At 31.7% G+C, this 26101-nt stretch overlaps 1 protein-coding gene across 6 annotated transcripts in view; it reads left to right on the top strand.

The window, feature by feature from the left end:
- LOC126744651 (protein Fe65 homolog) overlaps positions 1-26101 on the top strand; it is a 148752-nt gene that overhangs the window by 99123 nt on the left and 23528 nt on the right. For 5 of the 6 annotated variants that reach the window (XM_050452161.1, XM_050452164.1, XM_050452167.1 and 2 more), the window contains 5 exons: positions 1245-1316; positions 1604-1791; positions 12305-12527; positions 12642-12840; positions 19966-20093. In XM_050452161.1, the coding sequence (XP_050308118.1) occupies positions 1245-1316; positions 1604-1791; positions 12305-12527; positions 12642-12840; positions 19966-20093 (810 nt within the window). The remainder of the gene's footprint in view (positions 1-1244; positions 1317-1603; positions 1792-12304; positions 12528-12641; positions 12841-19965; positions 20094-26101) is intronic. The other variant, XM_050452165.1, reaches the window with a different exon arrangement.

Genomic DNA, 26101 nt, shown 5'->3' with positions numbered 1-26101 from the left:
CCATGTACCATTAATTAGCGGACACCCTGTATACTAAAATACTATGATACAAATGCCTTGAAGACTAATAATGCACTGCTTTCAATGAGATTTCTATAATCAAGCTATTACGCAACCGAATCACAAAGACCAAGAAACTTTGGTCATTTGTAGGATCTCTTATCTATCCTCAAATAATACCAACATCTTCTTTCTTCAAGTCATTTATGCTCCAACTAATACAATACTCCTTGGCAAGCTTTAATCTGATTTAACGTATTCTTCTTTAATTTTTTTGCTGCAGATACTCGATTAAACTAGTCGCGAACGGATTTTTTTACCTGTAATTGATTTAATGCGAATCCTTTTTTATGGACTGTCGAAATTTTCAGTGCTTTTTTTTATAGTACATTATAACAATTAAGTGAAAACCTTTTTACGTATAGTAAAGTGATAACTATTTTTCAGAATAAATAATATATTATTCAGCGACATATATTATATACAGTATATGCCATGAGACGAATTTATCATACGGATATGATGATAAAGATATTTAAGAATTAAAAATCGAAGAAATATTAGCATGTTTATTTTGATCCCGGTGCTTTTAGTTAGTTGACCACAAGTGTATATTGAAAAATGGAAATATCGGAAATATTAGAAAGATATTTTTTTACAGATGATATATTACGGAAAAGCTAACTTTCGGTATTTTAACAAATTTGGATTTCGATTATTGATCGGGTATGATTATGGATGTCCTGAAATTATTTTCAGATAGTAACTTCTACTATTTTTACCCGATGAGGTATTTGTTCGGAAAAGTCAGAACTAAATTTTTGTCTTACAAGTGAAATTCGTAAACAGGGATTTACTATTCGCTCCAACCGCAGAACCTAAATACCTGTAAAAAATGTTTCGTTTTTCGAGGTTTGTTTCACAATAGAGTATAGTGCACGTAGGAAAACATAAGTTGATCATTAGATATTTTTTTTCGGAAATTTTTTAATGTTTAAACTGTATTTTAAGAATCAAATTACGTATTTTTACTATATTTTGAGAGCCCTCAACACCGTGTACATTGACTATGCCTTGCCTAATATATCAAGCACTGTTTTTCTAGCTTGTACAATATGTTATTGAACAATACAGGGCAAATCGATATAACTCCTCAGAAAACAATTCTGTTTGACATTTTCTAATTCTATTTACAAATTGTTAATCAACAATGCCTTGAGCTTATACGCAAATATTTTTTATAGGCATCTTGAATGGAATGGAAATACCGATATGGTTGAAAGGGACAAAAATAATAGCACAACCATTTGGGACAAGTACGTAATTATTTTTAACAAATGTTTAATTGATTGAACATACTACAACATTTATTTAAACATTTACGAGTAGTCTGTGTATAAATGTATGAAATGAATTGTTGCATTTGGGTACAGTAGCATGACGGTTCCCAATAATACTAATGTGCTGTACTTCTTTTTCAACAGTGATTTTAAAGTTAATTCTCCATAATGAAAAATTTCCGATTTAGAGTAGAAGTAGAAAACCCGTCATGCTGCTGTGCCCTATTTAGTTCTTTATTTTATTTCTATAATTTTATTTGCAGTATTTGTCAGAAAATGGCTTCCCAGAATGAAGATTTGATACCGCATATTATGGGGGGACTGAATAACGACCTCTACGCTTTGCCGGTGAAAAAATTTAACAATGAGAAGTGTGAGGAAATTATTAGTCCTGATGAGGAATGGATTGGAAAAAAACATGTCTTGCCTCCTGGTTGGGAAAAACACGAAGGTTTGTAAAAGATTTAGTAATCCTTATATACAACTTAGGTGACAGCAGCAATATAACTTTTAAGGCAATTTATTATTATGATATCCTGCAAAAAATCTCATATTCCTTCATTTAATTATTTTCTTTTAATTTTTTCGTAAATTAATGCAATCTTAGAGCATTGAAAGACTAGAATCAGTAAACAACAACTTTGAGTTCAACATGCACATGGGTGTCCCATTTTGGGGACTTTGGCGGAATATCTCGGTTATTTTTAGAGATAGAGAGTAGCGGTTTTTGCGGCACTGTACTACTTTTCCGTAAAACTAGATGCCGTCAGCAAAATTTTCATAGCCCTTTTAGTTTTTAAGATACAGGGCATTTTTGAAAATTTTGCATTATGGGACACCCATCGTATCTCCGTTATCTTTAAAGTTTTGCTAAAAGTAAAAACTCATTCTTACAGTTTTTTTTCCGTAGAATCCAGTGGTGTAGATATATTTTTTTTGATTAATAGTTTCAAAAACATAAGTTATAACCTAAACTTATGTTTTTTTAAACAGAATACCCTGTATATGTACAGTTCATAATATTGGTCTTTTTTTTACCTTTTTAAAAATATATAACAGTATGGACTTCATTTCAAAAATACGCATATGAATAACAATTTTCTAAATTTAATTAATCAAATTCAGAATTTTATGGGAGGCCATGGCTATTTATAACAAGAAACAAAAAAATGTCAACTATCTTCGGGTTTTGATTGACCTTTCTCTATTTTTGATTGAGTTTATGCTCCAAAACCCAGTTATTTTCGTTACTTGTGAATTTTGCCAAAAAAAAAAAAAAATCACAACATGCATTATGAAAAATATGATACGCTTGTATGTTTTATACAAAGCAATGAGAATGCTGAAGAAGCTTCGGAACTATATTTCTATAGGTAAGTTAGAAGCCGATATATGACTAACTACCAATTTCTAATGTTGTAATTTTATGCTTGTTAGATATCCAGAGAGAAGGCAACCGTTTTTTGGTATATTTGCTCGTTTAAAAGACAATTTACTTGAGCACGGATCTTTTGTTCAGCCGCGTCCTAAAGCATAAAATATAGAATACAATAATGAACATCTCTTGTAAAAATGTTATTTTGTTATATGGTTGTTTTCTTATAGTGTTTATTAAATTTATATATTTGTTTTTTATGTTCTTCTATTACAAAAAAAATAAAAATGATACTATTCTCTATTCGTCGTTATTAATTTGAAACTTTTTATTTGTCTGTTATTTTTATTCATGGCCTACTATTAAATTATGCATTTTATTTAGAAAATTGTTAGTTATTTGCTTTTTTTTTGAAAATAAGTCCATAATGTTAGATATTGTTGAAAGGGTAAAATGAAGGCCAATTTTATGAAGTATAAATATATAGGGTGTTCCTTTTAAAAAAACATAAGTTTGGGTTATAACTCAAAAACTATTTATCAAAAAAAAGAATAGAGTGATAGAATATAAAGAATAGAGTGATAGAATCTAGTGGTGTAAATATATACACCACTAGATTCTACGTAAAAAGAATCTATAAGAATGTGTTTTTACTTTTACAAAAACTTTAAAAATAACGGAGATACGAGAAGGGGTCCCAAAGTAAAAATATTTAAAAAATCTTCTGTTTCTTAAAAAATAAAAGAGGTATGAAAATTTTGTTAACAGCATCTTTAGTTTAACAAAAAAGTAGTACAGTGTCACGGAAACTGCAACTCTCTATCTCTAAAAATTACCGAGATATTCCGCAAAAGTATCCAAAATGGAACACCCTGGGTAAGGAGGTGTTTTGTTTATAAAAAGATTCACCTATTCTCTTTTGTCAAGCTTACCCACATTTTTAAAAGAGGAAATTTTCAGCTATTTATTAACACATGCAGGGTGTTATTATTAACACATACAGAATAAGATGCAAATTCTTAAGGTTGTTAATCCGTAGATGATTTTAGGAAGAAAAGTTCAAATAAAGCTATGTCCTAAACTCCTTAACTTTTGATCTACAGACTGTTGAAAGTTCTCATCCTTAGAACCCAATTTGGGAGACCCTGTGTTAAATTTTTGTAAACGTTATCATATATGGAACTGTTATGCTCTATAATGGTAAAATAATATAATATGTTTATAAATTAATTAATTTTTTTTTTTACTAATAAATTGAGCATAAATTGAGCATGCATCAAAATGTTTTTATTTTTTTCCTCGGTCGCAGTGGCGTACATAATATTTAAAAAAAATATTTAGTCTACATTCAAGTACGGACGCCACTGGTTTACTTTAAAACTTAATAAACTGGTTAACTTTAAAAAAATCTCCAACATAAAAAATAGCTTTTGCTACTCAGAGGGTGTTTTTTATAAACATGATGTTAATAAAGTTATGATGAGGAAACAATTTTTTAGATTTATTTAGAAATGTTCTTCTTAAAATCATCTAACGATTAACACCCTTAAGGATCGACATCTTATTTTGTAACACCCTGTATAATAATGTTAGTTTAACTTATTTGTTTTGTATAATTAAAAGGTTTCCAAAAGTACAGCCTCAATTTCTCTTTACTTCTGTTTGTTATGACATGTTGTTTCGTCTCGGATTTGAGACTTTTTCAGATCGCTAGGAGACAAACAAAAATGCAAATAGTTACCTAATTTACCATACCGAACGACTTCTACTTCTGGTCAACTTTAAGTTCTGTAATTATTTAACTGTTGCTTTGTTTGCGTGTTTGTTCGTATCCTAGCTATCTGACGAAGTCTCAAATCCGAGTCAAAACGTCATGCCATAACAAATAAAAATAGCGAGAAATTGGGGCTGTATTTTTGAAAAACTTATTTCAAAAAAAAACGATACCCTCGGCGTGGAATTTATTTGTGTTGGTATAGTTTTTATTTTTAAACTAGAAATAGATATAACCTATTCTAATAGCATATTCTATAGAGCAAAAATAACATCTCCCAACAAAAAAAAATATATTTTTGTTCCTAAAACCGCTTCTAAAAAAATTGGAATGGTAACACCGCAAGCAGTGATGCGCGAAATGTCATCTTGTTAAACGGCTTTATGTTTACACTCAGCATTTGTGAAGTTCGACGTTTTTTAAAGTTGAAGAAGTAGTCCATTCTTGCAGTGGAGTTAATAGTTCAATGAGTAACTGAAAGTATTCTGGTCATCCTCCACTAAATTTATTTAAAAACCATCAATCCAACATCTTTCTGTGTTTTTTGTTTCATTTATGTGTTTTATTTTCTTTAGTTTTTGGTTGAAAAGGGAAAAAAGGTCTCATTTGAATATTTTTGTGAACGTGTGAAAGATGGTAAAAATTTGTACCGTTTGTGTCGCACCACGGAAAAAAGCGATTTAAGCTGATCTTTTCACAAGTAAATACCAATACTGTCATAACATCAAATCAAGGGAGAACCGTCATCATAAACGTAGAATAAGGGATCATAGAAATAAATCTAAATAAAAACTTTTATGTGAAGTCTAAGTGAAATACAATCTTTATATGTTTAAAATCATATATTATTTTGAAAATACTTATATATTAATAGGCTTTAAGGACCAAAAAGGACTCGAGTTTTGTCCATGCTTTTATTAGCAGGACTGATTTTATGTGGCTATTAAATTTGTTGTCTTGGCAGAAAAAAGACATATTAAAATGTTAAAAAAATTTGTATCTTAAAACATGAACTATTAAAAAATCTATAATAATTATAAATTATTTAATTTCTTTAAAAATACTTTTTACTAGATAGATTTAAGTACCTTTACTCCAATGAAATACGTTAAAAAAACGCATAAAGAGTTCATAAACTATAATATTATTTTTATTTTAAGCATAATCTATTATTAACAAATATTCAGAATGTCTCAAAATTTTTTGACATCACTGGTAAAGATTCTTTGTGTCGGTAGCATCAACAATATACGTTATCTACGTTCATTTAACTTTGAATATTGACTTCTTTATAGAGTATCTTATTTTAGTTTGTTGCAAGCAAACAAACTGCCCATAGTTCCACGGTAACGCTAATTCTAGCCTTTTAATGTTCTAAGAATGCAATGAATTGTTTATTAGAAAATATTTAAAATATTGGTATTATCTTGGAAAATATTAGCCGTATGGTCTGCAGAAATAAATCAATGTGGCAGAAATTGCTAGAAATAATTTTCAGTAAAATTTTCCCTAGCGTATTTATTTATTTATTCAGAATTTAGTCTACAAATAGAATAAATAGTTTAGGCCTACTAACATGATTTTTCAGAAACATTTTTTACACGGTAAACTCAACGAAAATGGGTTGAGTAGGTAGGAAGTAGGAAAAAGAAAGTTTATAAAAAAGGATATTGGAACAAAAATTTAACATATGAATGTTTTCAGCAGCGACGGGGAGGGTGAAAAACGGATATTAATTTTCTGAAAATAATCTGAAAGCTAGTGTAGTTATAGAAAATTTGAGCGTTGTTTAAATAAACCTTTTTGACTAACTTAAAAAAGTACTTGCAAATGTGAATTTCTCAGAAACTTATTAACTTATCGCAAAAAAAAATACGTTTTTTTACATAATTTATTCAAAAATAGTACATTTGTTGAATTTTGATAGTGATACGCACTCTTTTTGGGAAATGAAAAATAAATTCAAAGTTATATGTTTTACTCGAAAGTTTCAAGGTTACGTAAGAAAAGGATAAAATACAAATGTTATAGATTTTTTTACTATCTACTACTTTCTCTTTGAATATTTTTGTCATAAACAATTATTCCAAAAAACTTTTTTCACCTCTTTTCACCCTTTGCAAACATTCAGCTGAAATTTTGTCCCAAAATTACTGACTACCTTCTCAACCCACTTCCGTTTAGTCTACCTTGTACAGAATTTTTTTCAAAAAAAAAATACTGTGCGCCTGACCTAAAATTCAAAAAGTAGCATCTTATTACAATTACGATACATTATGCTATAGGTATATAGGGTGTTACTTAAAGGTATGTCATAATTTAAAAGGGACATTCCTGGACCGATTTTAAGTCAAAAAGTTCATATAAACATGGGTCCCAAAATGATTAGTTTTTATGATACAGGGTGTTAAAGTTTTATTTTTTTTTCGTTTTTAATAAATTTTTCAAATACGGTTTAAAATATTAAACTGAATTTTGGCACAGGATATTATGGCATAAAAACACATTTTTTAGATGTTCACCTACTTTTTTTTAGCAACCAGTGGCGTAGCTATGATGAATTTTTAATACAATTTTACAAAAAAAATACTACGCCATTGACTTACGAAAAAAATATGATTTTACCTTAATTATCAATCAATTATAAACAAAAAATTCCTCCATGACTTTTGCTGTAAATCTTACCGTTTGGGTGTAATCGTTAATTAAAAAAACGTCTTTTATGCATAAAATGCATCTTTAAAAATTATGGAAATAAATCAAGTTAGCTTTGCTCGTTGTCAGCAACTGTTTTTTTGTTGTTGTAAACATTATGACACTAACATTAATGATTATTTTTGATTATGTTAAGTTTGATTTTATTTTCAGTTTTTATTAGGTACATTTTTCAAATATTTATTTTCAAGCTATTTTTTACAAACTGGTGAACAAAAAGCAACAACAATTAAAAACAATACATACATACATAATTTACAACAAATGTTGGAAATGACCACCTCTTGCGTCTATGCAGGCTTCTGCTCTTCTTCTCATAGAATCACGAACTCTTTCGAAAATTCCAGGCGTGTTTCGTATAGTTTCACATACGTCAATAAATCTATTCCTTAGTTCTTCTAATATCACAATTGGTGTCTGATAAACCAATGTTTTTAGGTATCCCTACAAAAAAAAATCTAGGCTATTTAAGTCAGGTGATCTAGGTGGCCAAAACTGTGGTCCTCCACGGCCTATCCATTTATTTCGGTAGACTCTATTTAAATGCTCACGAGCCAATATGCTAAAGTGGGCTGGAGCACCATCATGCATAAACCAAAGTTGTTGCCGTAACTGAAGAGGAATATCTTCGAGAAGCAAAGGCAAATCATTTTGGAGAAAATTACAATAATTCTGTCCGTTAAGGCGTCCTGGTAAAAAAGATGGTCCAATTAAATGATCGGATACGATACCGATCCAAACGTTTATTGAAAATTGTTCCTGAAAATGTGTCTCTGTGATCGCATGAGGGTTTTCTTGAGCCCAGTAATGATTGTTATGGAAATTGATTATTGCATTTCTGGAGAAATTAGCTCGTCCGTAAACAAGTTCGCACCAAAATGAGGATTTTGTGTTACTTTTTGGAGATACCATCTACAAAATTGCGTACGCGGTTTCATAATCTCTAAGAAGCAATGCCTGAATCCTTTGTATGTGAAAAGGATATAACAAAGAATCCCTTAAAATTTCCCATACCGTCTTGTAGCAGATGTTCAATACCATACCAATTTTTCGTGTACTTGTGGTCGGATCCTCTTCGGCTGCATGTAGGACAGCCTCTTCAACTGCTGGTGTCCTAACTGTACGGGGCCTGCCCTCGGCAGAATTAGCCTTAAAACTCCCAGATTCAGCAAGACGACGATGAATGTTTATACATTTTTTTCTATCTGGGACAGCGCGATTAGGATACCTTTCTTGATACAAACGCCGCACCTCCATAGCATTACCATTGGCAAGTCCATAAAGGAAATGCATTTGCGTCATTTCCAAATTAGAATAATCTACCATTTTTTAACTAGTACAATTCACGTTTTAAGATCCAAAGGGTACTAAAAACAAACTGTCAAGAATAATCACTAACGCAAGTGTCATAATGTTTAAAACAACAAAAAACAATTTCTGGCAACGAGCAAAGCTAACTTGATTTATTACCATAATTTTTAAAGATGCATTTTATGCATAAAAGACGTTTTTTTAATTAACGATTACACCCAAACGGTAAGATTTACGGCAAAAGTCATGGAGGAATTTTTTGTTTATAATTGATTAATAATTAAGATAAAATCATAATTTTTTTCGTAAGTCAATGGCGTAGTATTTTTTTTGTAAAATTGTATTAAAAATTTATCATAGCTACGCCACTGGTTGCTAAAAAAAAGTAGAACATCTAAAAAATGTGTTTTTATGGCATAATATCCTGTGCCAAAATTCAGTTCAATATTTTAAACCATACTTTAAAAATTTATTAAAAACGAAAAAATAAAACTTTAACACCCTGTATCTTAAAAACTAATCATTTTAGGACCCATGTTTATATGAACTTTTTGACTTAAAATCGGTCCAGGAATGTCCCTTTTAAATTATGACATACCTTTAAGTAACACCCTGTATATCTTAAACAAACCCGATTGGAAGTAATATCATACTGGATATTTAGAATTTAAGTGCCTTTCCCTGGTTCTACTTCCTTAATTTTGCTAATACATCCACGTAAGCATAAATCTAGTTCTGCCTCATAGATTCTCTTTGGTTTAAAGGTTTTCATTTGAAGAGCTCTAAAGACTTCTTATCGTCCAATCGATTATTTCCGCCTTGACTTTTAAGACATCATATCTTTTTTGTTTATAGCGCTGTGTGAACCTAGAGTGCTTCTAGTGGGTGATTGCCCCTGACTTCTTCAAACTTTATATACACCAGCTGTATGAGCATTGTGTTATCTGCGTATTCTTCAGTATAGAAGTTTGCTTCTTCTGTTTATTGGTAAATGTCAAAGATATTCAGGGTTTTGCTAAATCTTTTGATTGTTCTATTTTCTTAGGTTTTTGTTATAATTCAATTAGATGAAGTAGGGTTCCTAGTAACTGGCACAAAAAAAAAATTAAAAAGGTTTTAATAGGTTTAACAGAAACTAATTCTAACTAAACATAGTTTTAGCTTTATTATTTTAATAATTTATATCTTAAGTTTATTTTAGGTAGCAAAACGTCTTCTAAAAAATCCATAATCTTAAAGGTTCCGACTGCCTTTCAAGCTTTAAGGTAACGTTATTGATTAACATTTAAAATATCATGTTAGGATTTAAAATAAAAATAAAAATAAAAATTAGGCCATTAAAAAAGAAGACTAAGAAAATTAGACTTTTTTTTAGTTTGCAGGGAGAGTAATAGTATTTAATATTTTAATAAAAGAAAAAAATTAATTAACTCTCTAATACAATCGCTAATCCGTAAAAAATTGGGCCAGTGATACAAAATTTTAAAATACTATTTGTATTTTTAAAATACTAACAATTTTTTAAAAAATAAAATTTTTCCTTAATAATATGAACCGGCAAAGCTAGTGAGTTTATAACAGCTTATGTATTTCTAATGGGAAAGGCCAATATCAGTCTATTTTAGTATATAAAATTGATTTTATTCATGTGGGGCATTCAAGTTTAATGAAAGGTAAAATTGCCCTCGTTTCTCTGCAAATTTGATGTGAAGGACAGGAACATAAGAACATAAAAGTAAATAATTATAAAATGTTACAAAAAAAGTGTTTTTCTACTGTCGTGCGTAAAGTACTCAGTTTACTCAGGAAGTGTGTCCCAGGGTGTGCAAGGTTTCAGTTTTTACGCACTAGTACGTAAAAATTAATTTGACGTTTATTTGACATTTTATTTACAATTTTCAAAAAGTGTTTTAAGGTTTTTTACCGTAAAGTCCTTTAAGTGCGTAAAATCATTTGGCATTTTTAATTTTTTTATGTTTTCTTCGGTAGTAGAAAAAATTGTGTATGTTACACGTAGTGATGTAAATGAAGGAACGTTCCCTTCGTGCTATGGCGAATATTCGCGCACGTTCGCGCCCGATAAATCGTTCGTGCGCGCAAGATAGATCGTTCTCTCGTGCGCAAACGTTCGCCAGAGAATTTTCAGCACGATTCCGTACTTGGCGCGCTTTATTTACAAAAACTTCTGTCGGCGTCGGCAACAGCATCAATCACAAAGACAAAGCGGCGCCGACAGCGGCGGTTCCCCGAAAATTACGGCCGGTCTCTTTTGTAGCAATGCCGACTGTAGTTTTTGCATGTTATTTATGCATTTTTTGTTCATTTTGAGTTGCGTTTAACAAAACGAGAGTTTAGAGACTGATGAGTCCGATGACGAAGAGAGCGGGGCCTACAGTGTTCACGATTTCGATTCCCATAGTAGCATTGGGCCAGAAAGTTTCGATGGGCTTGACTACTCTTGATCTTGATATTGATCCACAATTAGAGTACCTGAGTTAGGTTAAAAATGTATTTTTGGTTTATTGCAGATGGCAGTTTATTTTTTTATATAAAGCTTTTTGTCGAGTTACTTTTTATTTCTTCACTTATAAAACGTTTCTCATGTTATTTTCATGTTACTTTACCTACTTTGTATTTGTATTCACATAGCATAGCACACAAACTATGCTCAGTTTTCAAGAATATAATATCAAACCTGACCGGTAACATAAATTCTTGTATATTCTTTAATGAATTTAGTTAATTCTATCCGAATTTATGAATTTTATGATGTTAAGGTTTTTATAAAGTTAGAACAATAATTCAGTGTCGGTATTTTACAAAGCATTAGGAGAATATTGAACATTTTTCTAGGCATTTTGAGAATTTTGAGCATTTCGAGAAAAAATCATGAAAAATAAGTTTTTGAATACTTCACCACATCCCAAACATAAATTCTCAGGTTTTTTTCGTTTATGCTTGTTTATTCTCGTTCATGCTCGTTCGTGCTCAGGGAACATTCTTTTAAATTACGTGCTCGAGAATTTTACATCACTAGTTACACGTGTATAATTGTGTAATTTTCCCATTAATAAAAAAGAATTATTTTACTCACTTGTTACATAAATAGCTATTATGTTAAGTTATAAAATCACATAAAATTCGTCTAGATAATTGACAAATTTGGATCTTGGACGATAGTACTTTACATCAAACTGGAGCAAACAGCAAACTAAACATTTCTTCCCCTTTTTACGTCAAGTTCATTGTGTTCAGACTACGAATATTATAAGCAGAGGCTAAGTTGTTAAATTAAAATTTACAGATTATAGACAGCCTTTATTTATTATAGATTTCCCATTTATTGAAAAACACAGCACTTTTTTTTGTGAAACTTTTATCATGTGTTTGGAATATTTTCTGGCGTCATTCATCTAATTACATATAAAAAAATATTTTATGATCATTCTTTGTGATCTCAAAATCAGATGGCGATATAAGATTAGTTATTTAGTAATGTTGTATTGCATTTGAAAATAAACATTATTATTTCTTTTGCAAAATCGAAGGCTTTTTGTATCATACTATTTTTTTTTAATAATTTGTATAATAAGTTAAGTTTAGAAAATAATTGTTTTTGTTGGTAGAAGATTTTTAAACTCTTAAATTTTTATTAACATTAAAAAAATAAACTTAAAATATTACAAATTATTATTATTAAAATATGTCAATGTCATAATTCTTAAAACAAACTTTTCCGTTTTTATCGATATCTACTTCGGTTATAAACCTATTTTATACTCTTTCCAGACACTGATGGTCCTTACTATTGGCATATAAAAAGCGGAACTATCCAACGCGAGATGCCTTTATTCGATTCAGAAAACGAAAAATCTGATTCAAAGTTAAATTTCAAAGAAAGTGACTTCATATCATCATTTGAATCAAGTATGACTGTCACTAGAAGTAACACTAGTTCAGGTTTAAATTTAGAAGACGACGATAGGAAAAGAAAAGAAGAATTAGCTTTAAAGTAAGTCCGAAACTGATGTTACATCAGTATTTTTGTGTTCCCTTAGGGAAGTTTTATGGGCATAATATTTACCCAATATAAAGTATATTTCTAGAAGTATTATCCGCTTTTTAGGCGGCGAAGCTTTCCGTCGAGGCCTGATCAAGAGAAAAAAGAGAAACCGATAAGGTTTGCCGTGCGGTCGTTAGGGTGGGTGGAAATAGCGGAAGAAGATCTGACACCTGAGAGAAGTAGCAAAGCTGTAAATAAATGTATAGTGGATTTATCGTTAGGAAAAAATGATTTATTGGATGTCGTGGGAAGGTGGGGCGATGTAAGTACATCTAACATCTACATTATTTTTTAAGTCTGATGATGCTCTTAGGAGCGAAACACGCGTCACCATTTTACCAAATTAAAGAATTTTTGAGACCGAGGCTTTGTGTTGTTCTCCTTTGATTTAATTACTGATAAAGCCAACTTAAAAAAAAATGCCAGGGGCGTAACATACGGAGGAACCTGGTCCGTTTTTGCCTGAAATCTGCGAGGTGATAAAATATTTTTTTATAAGAAGTCAATTGTTAGATTTTTCATTTAATTTGAAAAAAAAAGTTACTCGTGCAAAATTTTGATTTAAGGCACTGTTTTTAAAATATTTTAGTTTAATTGTACAGAAACGTCAGTTAAAATGCTGCAAAAACGTTGAAAAAAAAAAGAAAATTAGGTTTTAATCTTAAATTAAACCTGTCAAATGAAATAATGACTTAAGGTAACTTTTGATCATCTTTTATATTCAACTTATATTCTTATATTCAACTATAACCAAGCCCGATTTCCTTTTTTTATAAATTTTTACAACATTTTAGCAGGTATTTCTGAACATTTAAATTAGGATATTTTAAAAACAGTGCCTTAAATCATAATTGTGCAAGAGTAACGTTTTTTTCAAATTAAATAAAAAATCTAACAATTGACTTATAAAAAAATATTTTATCACCGCGCAGATTTGAGGCAAAAAAAGAGTTCCTCCGTATGTTACGCCACTGGCAATTTTTTTTAAATTAGTACAATAACCTGCATGTGAATTGTGAAATTTAATTAAAATTGAGCTAGTAGTTTAAAAGTTATGATAAATAAACAAATAATTATTCTTAGCTTTAACACCCTGTTTCTTTGTTATTAAACATTTCTGAGAAAAATTTTATAATGAATGTCTATTTCTTTTTAAATTATCTATCACGTATTAATTAATGAGGTTTAAACTGGACCACTCTGTGTAAATATAACCTAATATACTCGTAGTCGTATAGATTGTAACTCTTAAGAATTGGTTCTTTGTAGGTTTTAAATAATTAGATGTCCACGTTTTTTTTTGTCCTTAATAATTTTAATAACACATATATTATTAATTTGTATGCAGCCATTTTTGATAAATGGGGAAGAAATAATAATAAAAAACGATTTCTCTGTATCAAACGATTTATTGCGTTTTGAAAAAACTTTAAAACCGTTAAGTTTTTTATCAAAGAAGTTTTTTGTGCTTTATTTTCAAAATAATTTCGTCAATAATCTCATGCAGGGGTAAGCTTCATCCCTTAAATTAAAATAAGGTTTAACTTTATGTGATACCTCAATTTAATGGTCATCAAATTCTCTTTTCAATGGGTCCAACAACAAAATAAAGAAATATTTTCTACCTTTGTAATAAGACCGGAAAAAAAAAGAGAAAAAAAGACACAAAATGTAAATTTTGTTATGATAATGATAAATTAAGAAAACATATTTGTGGGCAATAAATTACTCAATACAATACATAAACGCCACAGACAACAAAACAAGTATTTCATCACAGTCATCTCTAGTCCTCATAAAATTCATCCAAGCCATAATATGCTTTACTCAAAAAATGTCTTAACTAACTTACTAACCGCTAATCATTACAATTTTTTTCTATTGTAGAGGCGTGTGAGACTTAGTAACTCCTTACAAACTTCTTACAAACCAACTCCAAAGTCAATAAAATAAAAATACAGGTTAATGTTAGTATTCGTTCTCGAATAAAAAGTGGCTTACAGTGGTTGTTTTCCTTCAAAACCTGCCCCACATAAAAATCTTAGAGCCCGCTTCTGGAAAACAAAAACCGATTGCAAGAGATACAAACTTGTAAAACCCCAAAACTGGATACCATATCTCAGATGTGACTCAACTAATGCAAAATAAACATTTTTTGCCAAATCTCCATTTAGTTCACTGCGTCTTATGGCATAATAGGCGGACGCCAACCTCTTTCTAAGCGTCGCAATATGGAAATTAAACTTTAAGGCAGAATCAATAGAAATGCCTAAAAATTAGTCGCAGTCTCTATTTACGATTTGTTTGACTCTGGCTTTGGAGTTTTATACATTTTGCTTTTTAACTGACTCGATAGAAAAAATCTAGGGATGTCAAGTCAGGTGATTTTGCAGGCTGCTCTATTGGTGCTTTTCGGCCGATCCATCTACTAGGATACGTCCGATTTAAATATTCTCGCACATCAACAGTATAATAAGGAATCTTAATTTTTCGGCAATGCAGTTATTATTTTCTAACGTTTCTGTCAAGTATCCATGTATCAAGTATCCATTTCTGCAGTATCCCTCGCGTCTTTCAATAATTAAAGATACAGTTCTCCATTATGATTTCTTTGGACAAAAAAAAATAACCAATTAAACAATCGCCATAAATTCTCAAGATGTTGAGTGTGAACCTAATGGACTAGATGTGGATTTTCGTCAGTCCAGTATCGACAATTGTGACGGTTAACAGTTCCGTTTAGAAAAAACGAATACTCATCGGAAAAACAAAGACTAAATCTGGATTATTTATGATTTATTCGGTCATAATCTCGGAAAATTCCAAACGTCTGTCAAAATCATCTTTGTTCAATTGTTGTACAATTCGATGAATTTTGTAGCGATAAAATTTATGTACCGTTAAAATTCTGCGAATTCCCGTACGAAATATACCATACAATGATGCTTAATGTACCCTACATACCAAATTGGTGGCCCAAAATAGCAATTTCTATAGGTTCGTTTCCAACTATCCGTCGATTTGAAGCGATTGGTTTTTCGGTTTTGCAACTGAAACCCTGTCTCCTTAAACTTTGCCAGTACCTCAATTATGTATTTCTGGTGAACATGTTTATCCGGATTCATTTGTATAAATATCTGAGCTGCAACATTACTGCGCATCTACGATTTTCGTAATACAAAACTTCGTATTACTAATCAGCGATACTCGTTCTGCAGTTGATAAAAATTTAAAATTATTATTAGTTGGATAAAATTTAATTTAATTTTAAAATTAAATAAAATTTAGGCACACACTTCCAGATCTAAATTGAAATAAATAAGCTAAATGTGAATGCTCAGAATTTCTAAGGAAGAAAAAAAAACGCAAATTGGTATATACAGCAGAAATTATTACTTTTTCTTTTAAATGATAAACTAAGTAAGCCGTAAATCTAGAAAACATTTATTTTTGTATAGGGTGATGTTGGATTTGTGGAAAAGAGAATTGAGATATCACATGAAGTTTAACCCCATCTTGATGTAAGGGATAAAGTTTACCTCTACGTGAGGTTAGCGACAAAGTTAAAAATAAAGCACAATAGACTACTCTCATATAATCATCATAAAAATTAACGGGTTTTAATCTTTTTTCGAGAAGGCTGCATAAAGTTTTAAAAAATTCATTGAAAGGAGAACTCAATTACCTTTAAAATAAGGTACAACTTGACCCTCAATCCTATTTAAGATTTTAGGGTTGAAGCTCACCCCGCTTAAAATAAAAATCGGGTCCGAGTGTTTTTTTTTAACAAGCGTTATATGAAATTTCAGCCATGTTTCGTTTGGATTGGCCCACCCTGAATATATTTTTTGAAACTTTCAGACTGAGTGCAACTGTTTTTTACTGATCAGTCCCGATCTAGCTCCTCCCATAATAATTCTATAGAGAGAAGTCAGGAGATTGCGGAGATCAATCCTTGATTTTAAGCACACCTTTCTCATCCTTGGCATATACAGATCGTGTTTTCGTTCGTTACTTATAGGAAACCGCATAGAGGCGAAATTTTGAAACGTCGCGCGTGTACGAGGGCCTGTGACAGAGCACCACCCCGGCCGGCCCGAGGACGGAATTAGTAAACATCTGACTTTCGTGGGAACTACGTCGTTCGGCGACAAAATGTCCCAAAATATTACGCGAAAATCCAGGCATTTTTAAAATATTTATTCTAATGCGGGTTTTACAGGCATGACAATGTGTAAAACCCGCATAGAATTGTAATCTTAAAATGTTTAATATGCTGTGTTTTGCATAATGAAAATTAAAGCGTTATTCTAATAAAAAATAAAATATCAACTCTGATAAAAATATAATAAAAAATCAGAAACAAAACTCACTAAACTAATAAACAAACTTAACAACATATCATTTTTTAAATAAAAGGCTTAAATAAACCGCCTTCTTTCGCTAAACAAAAACTTAACCTATCGTAAAAGCTATTTCGCACCTTCAAAAGAGTTTCAGGTAAAATGGAATTGGCACCTTCGACAATTTTATTTCGCAACTCCTCTAAATTTGTTCGCCTACTAAATTCATGATTGTAAATGGTCTGCTTAAGGTAACCCCACAGATAAAAGTCATTTGGAGACAAATCTGGAGATCTAGGAGGCCATTTAATATCGCCAGTCCCACTAATAAGGCGGTTAGGAAAAGTATTTGATAAAAAATCTTTTACCCTAGCCGCGTTATGAGCAGGACAGCCATCTTGCTGAAAATAAACCGATCCCAGGTCTACATCAGATAGGATTTGAATGGCAGGAAGAATTTGGTTTTACAGTAACTCAAGGTACTTTTGGGCGTTTAAAGTGCCATCAATAAAAAATGGCCCTATAACATTGTCGCCCAAAATACCTGCCCAAACATTCAATTTCTGAGGATACTGGGTACGAAACTGAAAACTTCTGTGCTCGTTTTCCTGAGACCAATAACCAACAATGGAAGGATTGTGTTTGCCATGTAATGGAAAAGAAGATTCATCAGAAAACAAAATATTTTTTAAAAAATATTCGTTTTCATTTGCCTTTTCCATCATGGTTTCACAAAATTCCATTCTTTGCCACTGGTCTTCAGGAAATATTTCCTAAGTTTTTGAATACTTGAAACATTTGTACCCATATTTTTTCCAGATACGACCAACAGTTTTATTGCTCAGTCCCAGTTCCTCTCCAACACTTCTAGTGGACCGTGTCGAATCAAGTTCTAGGGTACTGCAAACCATTTCTTCCCGCCGTTCTATATCCTGGACCACTTCAGCAGGTGGTTCTTGACATTTTGTGTGGCATTTTTTACAATCTTGAAGACAAAAAGATGTCTTAAAATTTGTAACCATATTTAAAACCGTTTTTGGACAAGAAATCGGTCTATTCTCAAATGTCACTGAAAACAAATCTCTGCATTGTACTGCCGAATTGCCTCCATAAAACCATTTAATTAGTTGAACTCTTTCGAAAGGGGTATAAACAGCCATAGTGAATAAAACACGAAAATAACGCTCAAAAATTATTAATGCAACGTGCAGTAACACAGCAAAGTGAGGTCTGCTGACTCCCGGTTCAAAAAATAAAAACGAAAAATTCCACCCCCTGCAAGCCGTAACCAAGCGGTGTTGCCATTATTTTGGGTAATACGTAGCTCACGATAACAAGATTTATATAGTTTATGCAGATATGGGAGATGGACTTAAGATCATTGTTTTCTTACAAAATAAATCACTTGCCCTTCAAAAACGCCAGATGGAATGGCACATCGTTAAAGAATATTGTTATAGTGTTCCTTCTGCGTTATTCCTTTGATTTTCACGAAGCCTCCGCCATGTTTAATTGTTGGCGCAATACGTTCATTTTTATTTACAAACAATAACTAAATTGACAAACATACTGGCGCCGCCTAAATCCAGAAATCTGGAACTTTGCTTGATCCACAGTTCCACAGATACATTCATTCATCCATACAGTCCATAACACAGATCTTCCCTAATCTGTTTCTAATAATCTGTTTCCCCTGTTTCGTAGTCGTAGAGGTGGTGTTTTCAAAGCAACGCGACCAAAATATTTCTTTTCTGGCAAATGACGTTTGATAGAATTCACCGAAATTGGGTTAGGCAGGGTTTTGTTGATTTCGGCAGGAATGTTTGATGCTGTTTTAAACCGACTGTGAATCATCAGCTTCAGTTTTTTTTTTTTGGTCGGTCCGAGCATTTTCGATTAATATTTGGGTTGGTTTCCGCGAACCGATTTAACTCCAGACTTTAAAACATTAACTAAAAATATTTGCACTTTCACGAATTGTTTTGCACACTTTTCTCAAAACAAATATTTGTGAACGTCTTCTAAGTAAACTTTTTTTGAGCAATCTTCATCGATTACAATCAGTTTTGCGTGTGTAAACAATTACGGGAACGACCTTGATGACAGTTCAAGGTCATTCAGTGCACACAAAAACAGCAAAGCAGAGGGTGCAAAGAACTGTTATTTTTTTGACACGATCTGAAATGATTCAGATTGAGTTTTTAAGACATTAGCGTCCATATTTGTTATTATGCATATTTTAAATTACGGCGCAAAGATGAATCCTAATTAAAAAAAAATTTGGTTGCTTCATAATTCCTTCGTAGTACCAGTAATAAGCGTTTCCTTTTGTGGGTTACTTGATTATTTATTAGCAATATTTTTAGTCATTTTTAAGTTTTAATATTAATAATATTTGAAACACAAGACACAAGCGGGCACGACATCTCTGGAGATGCGTGGAATCTTCTGCAACCAGGGTTTTCCGAGTATATAAGCAGCCGCGTCGCCGCTGAGAGGCCGGTTGACAGTTCACTTTAGTTTAGTTCGGAATATTGGCGCAATTAAAATATATAAATCGGACATAAATTGTAGTTAATCAATATTTCTAGTAGTCGTGTTTCTTTTAATTGATCGTATTTAGTAGTGCATCGGAAATCTTAATGGATTCACCTTTTTTAGAGAGAAGAATCGGGTAATAAACAAATGATGTTTTTTTTTGCTAACTCGGCGTTTTTCATATAAGCTCATGTTCGTTCTTTTGTTTCAGTGGAACGATAATCCGCGGAGTAACATTTTACTTCATATCTCAGATGGAATATTTAATTTTTTTAATTTTTTTTCTCAAAAACCGTGATTTATATTTAATTTTTAATTTCATTGACATCTAACTAACTCAATACTTTATTAGAAATAAGCTTATTAATAACTTAAATATTTTTTGACTGATTTTTGTATACTTCATTTTCTTTCCAATTTAAACTTACTATATAAACTAAGATCTTTCTCAGCAAATTGCTTTAAATGTGATACATTTGAATGTAAATAAAATTTTCAATATTTAGGGTAAAGACTTGTTTATGGATTTGGATGAAGGTGCACTGAAATTATTTGATCCTGAGAATCTCACAGTTTTAAACACTCAACCGATTCATACCATACGTGTATGGGGAGTAGGTCGAGATAATGGAAGGTGAGTTTGATATGTTTTTCAAGCTATCTTTTAGTATAGAGGCTCTAAAATTTTATTTAGAAGTAATATAATATAGTTCTTAGTGAATGTGCTAGATAAATAGTCTTAAAAGTCCTAGATATTAGTATTAACTTTACAAAATTTATTTTTATGCTGCTTGATTCTCTTAGAGAGAGGTAAGTGGTTATTCATATTCTATTGTTACTATTCTTTTAGAATAGGGATTGTTTTTCTAGTTTTAGGTGTTATATATTTAGATATAACGGGTTTTCATGATATAAAAAATGGTAAAAATTAAACAAACAAAAAATATTACGTTTTGTTTTTAGGCACAAAAATAAACGACAAACTTATATTTTTACTGATTTTTTTTAAAAAAAATGACATGAATTCTATTGCAAGTATCTTAGCTGCCAAGTTTTCAATAAATATCACAAAAATTATACTTTACCTTATCATAGATTTACCAAAATATTGAGGAACCAATAGAAACTAATTTGGGGAATGCGTAAGTTCAGTCAGCGAAATTCTGACTCGAAAACATTTCATCTAGATGAAATTTTCTCGTGAAGACTTAGACTCTTTAAAATTTAATATACTGTTATTAGTCCTAGAAATTTAGTCTGAGGCTCTTAGAGTCAAATTAATATTTGCGCTTTTAAAAATTTGAGAGAGCGTTTCCTTGCAATATTTTAAGTAACATTCAATGATTGCTTTAGTTATCTGAATTATGATGCAAGTCAAAAACACTTAAGGCTTTAAAGTATATTATGTGTCATTGTCCAAAAAAACTTTAATTGAATAAAATGCCTTTAGTTATTTATTACGAAAATTATTCAAACTTGAAACACTTCTAATTTTAGAGATTAAACGTTCCTTAAACAGTATTAATTTAGGTAAATGTCCACAACTCAAGGCTGAGGAGCATTAGCAGACAGTTTTTGCAATAAATAAATTATTACGCCATCCTCACTAGCTGCGTTTTTCTTTTTCATTCATGTTATGGTGTCAACAATCTCAATGAGCAGTGAAAAATGAGCTCATAATTCTAGCAGAAGACAGACATTCAAGAAATTTTAGAATTTTTTGATTTATTTTCATATTCAGAATTCATAAACGGTGGAAAAACTATCAAGAATATAAGACATCCAAATTTAAAAGATCTTCCAATTATTCCTCAAAATATCTGATAAGGTTATTACAAACCTATGTAATTACCAGTAATTATATCAAGTCTCAAAAGTCTTACGTAAAAGAAAAATCCGAGTATTTTAATAAAATCGAAAAAAATTGAAAAATCAAAGTATCGTTGCCGTCAATGATCTATTTTCTGTGATCGAAAACCGCAATAATGCATAATTAGGCGCATTAGTCTTTTAATGTAATTGAAATACCAACATTTTCTATCAAACATAGTGGGATACCAGAGATATACCGGGTGGTGCGTCGCCGAGCAGAACATAGGAAAACCCATGTAAATTTTAAGGGGTTCAATAAAATGAATATTATCACTGACGTGAGGAAAAGTGTCAATAAATCAGTGACAGTCGATATTTGAAAACAAGTATGAATTATTCAATTGACGAAAAAATAGCCATAATTAAGTGGCATTATGCGGGAAAGAGTTTTAGAGCAGTATCTGAAATGTTTTCAGTTTATTTCCCCACCAAGCCCATTCCGTTTTCAAATAAAAACATTTCTTGTATTCGGCTGTATGTCAGATTTGACAAAGCCTTATAACAAATTGTTTGCTGGTGGCTGGTGTCTGGTTTTACCTGAACCGAAAATTTGGTAATTTTGCAATTACATTTAATTGAATAATCCAAGATTCGCTTATTAAAATTTTTAGAGGGTTCGTTTAAAAAATCATTATTAACTTAAAATTTATTCTGCGCCTATGAAAATTATACCACAGTTAGTCTAGGGTACCTCCTCTAGGCTGACTATGGTAATTTGTAATTTTTTAATACAGGATGTTTTTAAAGAACTTTCAAACTTTTTAAATATTAGAAAAACTTTTTAATTAAATACGCAATATCTCAAATTTTTCAAATGGAACACCCTGTATATTTTTATCTAATTAGGTTTGTCACTTAAATACCTTCATTTTTTATTTAAAATGTTCTATAGCTAAACCAAGTACTTTTTGAGATATTTTCACTTTTCTGTAAAATACTATGCATAAAACGGGTATTCTTTGAGTTTTGATCAAGATTGCTTAGAAAAAATTATTGAAGAATTAGAATTATTACTTTTCCTACAATTATTATTATTATTATTATTATTATTACATACTTGAAAAATTAACCAACACAATTATTCACCTAAACTGCAAAAAAAAACAGCAAAATTAAATTACATACTAGGTAGGTACTTACGTATTTTGGCATAAATGTACATCGTTACACTAATTTTAAATTTTAAAGATCAATTACAATTATTATTAATTGTGTTCAATATGACCTCCTAAGTTTTGTACGCAAGCGTTTACCCTTTTTCAGAATGAGTAATTAACCTTTTCCAACATAATTAGCATGACTGAAAATCTCCCGAATTTTATTTTTCATATTTTCACTTGTGGTAGGAGTTGTTTGATTTGACTTTTTTCTTTACATATCCCCACAAGAAAAATCCAGTTTGGTCAAATCTAGGGACCTTGCGGGCCAAGGGACCGGCCCACCTCTCCCTATCCACCGGTCATCAAAATGCTCATTTAAAAAATTTCTAACAGCATGGCTATAATGAGCTGAAGCGCCGTCATGCTGAAACAAAATCCTATCTCGAACATGGTCAGGCAACGTTTGTAGAAGGACATTAAAATCGTTTTGTAAAAAGCTTGAATACATTTCACCTGTAAGATCCATTAAAAAAGTGCGGTCCAATAACGTAATGTCCTAATATTTCTGCCCAAACATTAAGCGACCATCTATGTTGATGAAAACATCTTGTCGAACTTGCATTGTCTTATTTATTTAATGTAACACGACGTTTCGGTTGGTAAGTATCTCCAACCGTTACTACTATTCTATAGGCTTATATACTAGATGTGTGCAGCGATGTGGAAGGGAAAGTCATCCGTGAAAATAGTTGGGGGGGGAGGACACCCTCTCTCTAGATCCTACACTGTCCTGAGAGTAGAGGCTTCCAGATGTTGGGTATATCGACGCTTGGCCGGCTGAAGATCCTCTGATTCTGTGAAATGAAAGCTGCCTCTACGAACTTCGTCTATCTCTACTCTTCCTCTATAGATATTTATTGTCTACATCAGGTAGGATTTGAATGGCAGGAAGAACTTGGTTTTGCAGCAACTCAAGGTACTTTTGGGCGTTTAAAGTGCCATCAATAAAAAATGGCCCTAGAACATTGTCGCCCAAAATACCTGCCCAAACATTGAATTTCTGAGGATACTGGGTACGAAACTGAAAACTTCTGTGCTCGTTTTCCTGAGACCAATAACGAACAATGGAAGGATTTTGTTTGCCATGTAATGGAAAAGAAGATTCATCAGAAAACAAAATATTTTTAAATATTTTGTTATAAAAAAAATATTCGTTTTCATATGCCTTTTCCATCATGGTTTTACAAAATTCCATTCTTCGCCACTGGTCTTCAGGAAATATTTCCTGAGTTTTTGATTACTTGAAACATTTGTAACTATATTTTTTCCAGATAGGAGCAACAGTTTTATTGCTTATTCCCAGTTCCTCTCCAACACTTCTAGTGGACCGTGTCGAATCAAGTTCTAGGGTACTGCAAACCATTTCTTCCTGCCGTTTTATATCCTGGACCACTTCAACAGGTGTTTCTTGACATTTTGTGTGGCATTTTTTACAATCTTGAAGACAAAAACATGTCTCAAAATTTGTAACCACATTTCAAACCGTTTTTGCACAAGAAATCGGTCTATTCTCAAAAGTCACTGAAAACAAATCTCTACATTGTACTGCCGAATTGCCTCCATAAAACCATTTAATTAGTTGAACTCTTTCGGAAGGGGTATAAACAGCCATAGTGAAAAAAACACGAAAATAACGCTCAAAAATTATGAATGCAACGTGCAGTAACACAGCAAAGTGAGGTCTGCTGACTCCCGGTTCAAAAAATAAAAACGAAAAATTCCGCCGCCTGCAAGCCGCAACCAAGCGGTGTTGCCATTATTTTGGGTAATACGTAGCTCACGATAACACGATCTGTATATATATGATTAATAAATTAATTGATAGAATGATTCGACTTATATATACAGGGTGTCCCGTAATTAATTGGACATTGGTTAATGTAGGATACCTGGCATGAAAATAAACCGTTTGAGCTCAATATCGCTTAGCAAAATGTTATTGGTTTTCGTTCTACAGGGTGTTAAAACTAATTTTTTACCAAACATTTATTGAAATATTTTGGAATCCACTGGAAAGATTAACCTAAAATTTGGCGTACTCTTATTATTTGGGATCAGGAACACGAATATAATATTTATTTTCCCATTATCACTAGATGGAGCCACATACAACAACATTGAGTGATTAAAATGGTCATAACTTTTTTGACCTCCCTGTACGTACATTTGCGCGAGTGAAAATAATAAAACAGCATTTAATTCTAGTCAAAAAAGATATACTTCTTTGATCTCCAAAAAATAGACCGTTTTCGAAATAAACGCATTTTTGTATTAGGTTGCGTTTGAACATGTTGCAGGATTAATTACGCTTTAGACGGGATCTGGAGAATCCTAACTTTTATTCATTTGGTTAAAATATTTAAAAATGACTTTGTTCTAAATTTTTCTTTCAAAACTGAGACACCCACCATAATTACAATTGCCTTCGACTCTTAATGGAATTCGCCAATATTTTTCATTAAACCACTATCAATATTATCACCATTTTAATTCTTTGTTATTGTTTACAATATGCTGTGCATGGAGAAGATTTCACGGCAATTGAATTGGTCAACCGGTTTACTAAAGCGGACGCCAGTGGCGCCGCGTGTCGAATTATTACGATTTGGCCCGTAATTGTACTTTCCACTAGGCACTCTATGGTTTGCTTATTAGTGACCTATGTATGGGTTTTGGTTGGGCCCATAGCGGCTAAACCCATAAAGTAACGAGTGAAGTTCCTCAATCTCCGGTCTTGCGCCCAGACGTCTTTTGGACTACTACTTAAGCAGTTCCGCGATGCATCTGGGGGTCTTTCCAGCTCCTGCGTCCGTCAAGAGTGAACCGTGCTGCCCGCTGTGACGGAGAGAGGTTTGAAATAAATCTATTATCATCTCTCTCCGCCAGCACCTTTTTTGTTAAAATAACATCTAAAACTAAAATGCATTAGTGTTTCTTCAGTTTCAACGAAATATTTTTGAAGCAGGATGGGTTTTAGTAGTTTGATGCCTCTCGAAACTTCGTAAGTAGTTTTCACCGTTGGTGACATTTTATTTGGTGTTCCGTGTTTCCATTGAGAAATCTCTCTTAGGGCTCCTTAAATATGACAGTGTAAACCGCCAGCCGTGACCCAGCAGTGATGAGGATTTCGCCCTGAAGCCTAAAAAATAATTTCGCCGCCCTTAGCCCCGTCAACACACATCATGCCGTAAGCCCTATGTGGTGAAAAATTGCCCATCGCGGGCTCTCGCCCCCGAAAGAAGAACACCATGGAACTTGACCCGTAAGCACATTCTTTTAATCTTAACCATATTCTTCTTTTGATTTTTTTTGTATGATTTAACATGAATTTATTATCACTTTCTCATTTTAATATTTAAAACTTAAGTAACTATATTTATGGTATAATTATCTAAATTAAAACAATTCAATGTTACGCCTTATTATGTAATGCTTCCGAAGTGATCACTGACGAATTCAGGTATCTACCTTTGGGTTATAAACTTGTATATATATATATATATCTTTTATTTATTTTTGTTTACCTTTTTAAGACCATCTTGTATATTTACTTATATTTACTTACCATGTAGATTTAACTCCTTGTTTCTGATAAATTAAGCTATTGAGT

Source organism: Anthonomus grandis, chromosome 14 (assembly GCF_022605725.1).
Source record: "Anthonomus grandis grandis chromosome 14, icAntGran1.3, whole genome shotgun sequence".
In the NCBI taxonomy this organism is placed as follows: Eukaryota; Metazoa; Arthropoda; class Insecta; order Coleoptera; family Curculionidae; genus Anthonomus; species Anthonomus grandis.
Note: the sequence above shows the minus strand (reverse complement) of the source record. Positions and strands in the feature narration are given on the sequence as shown.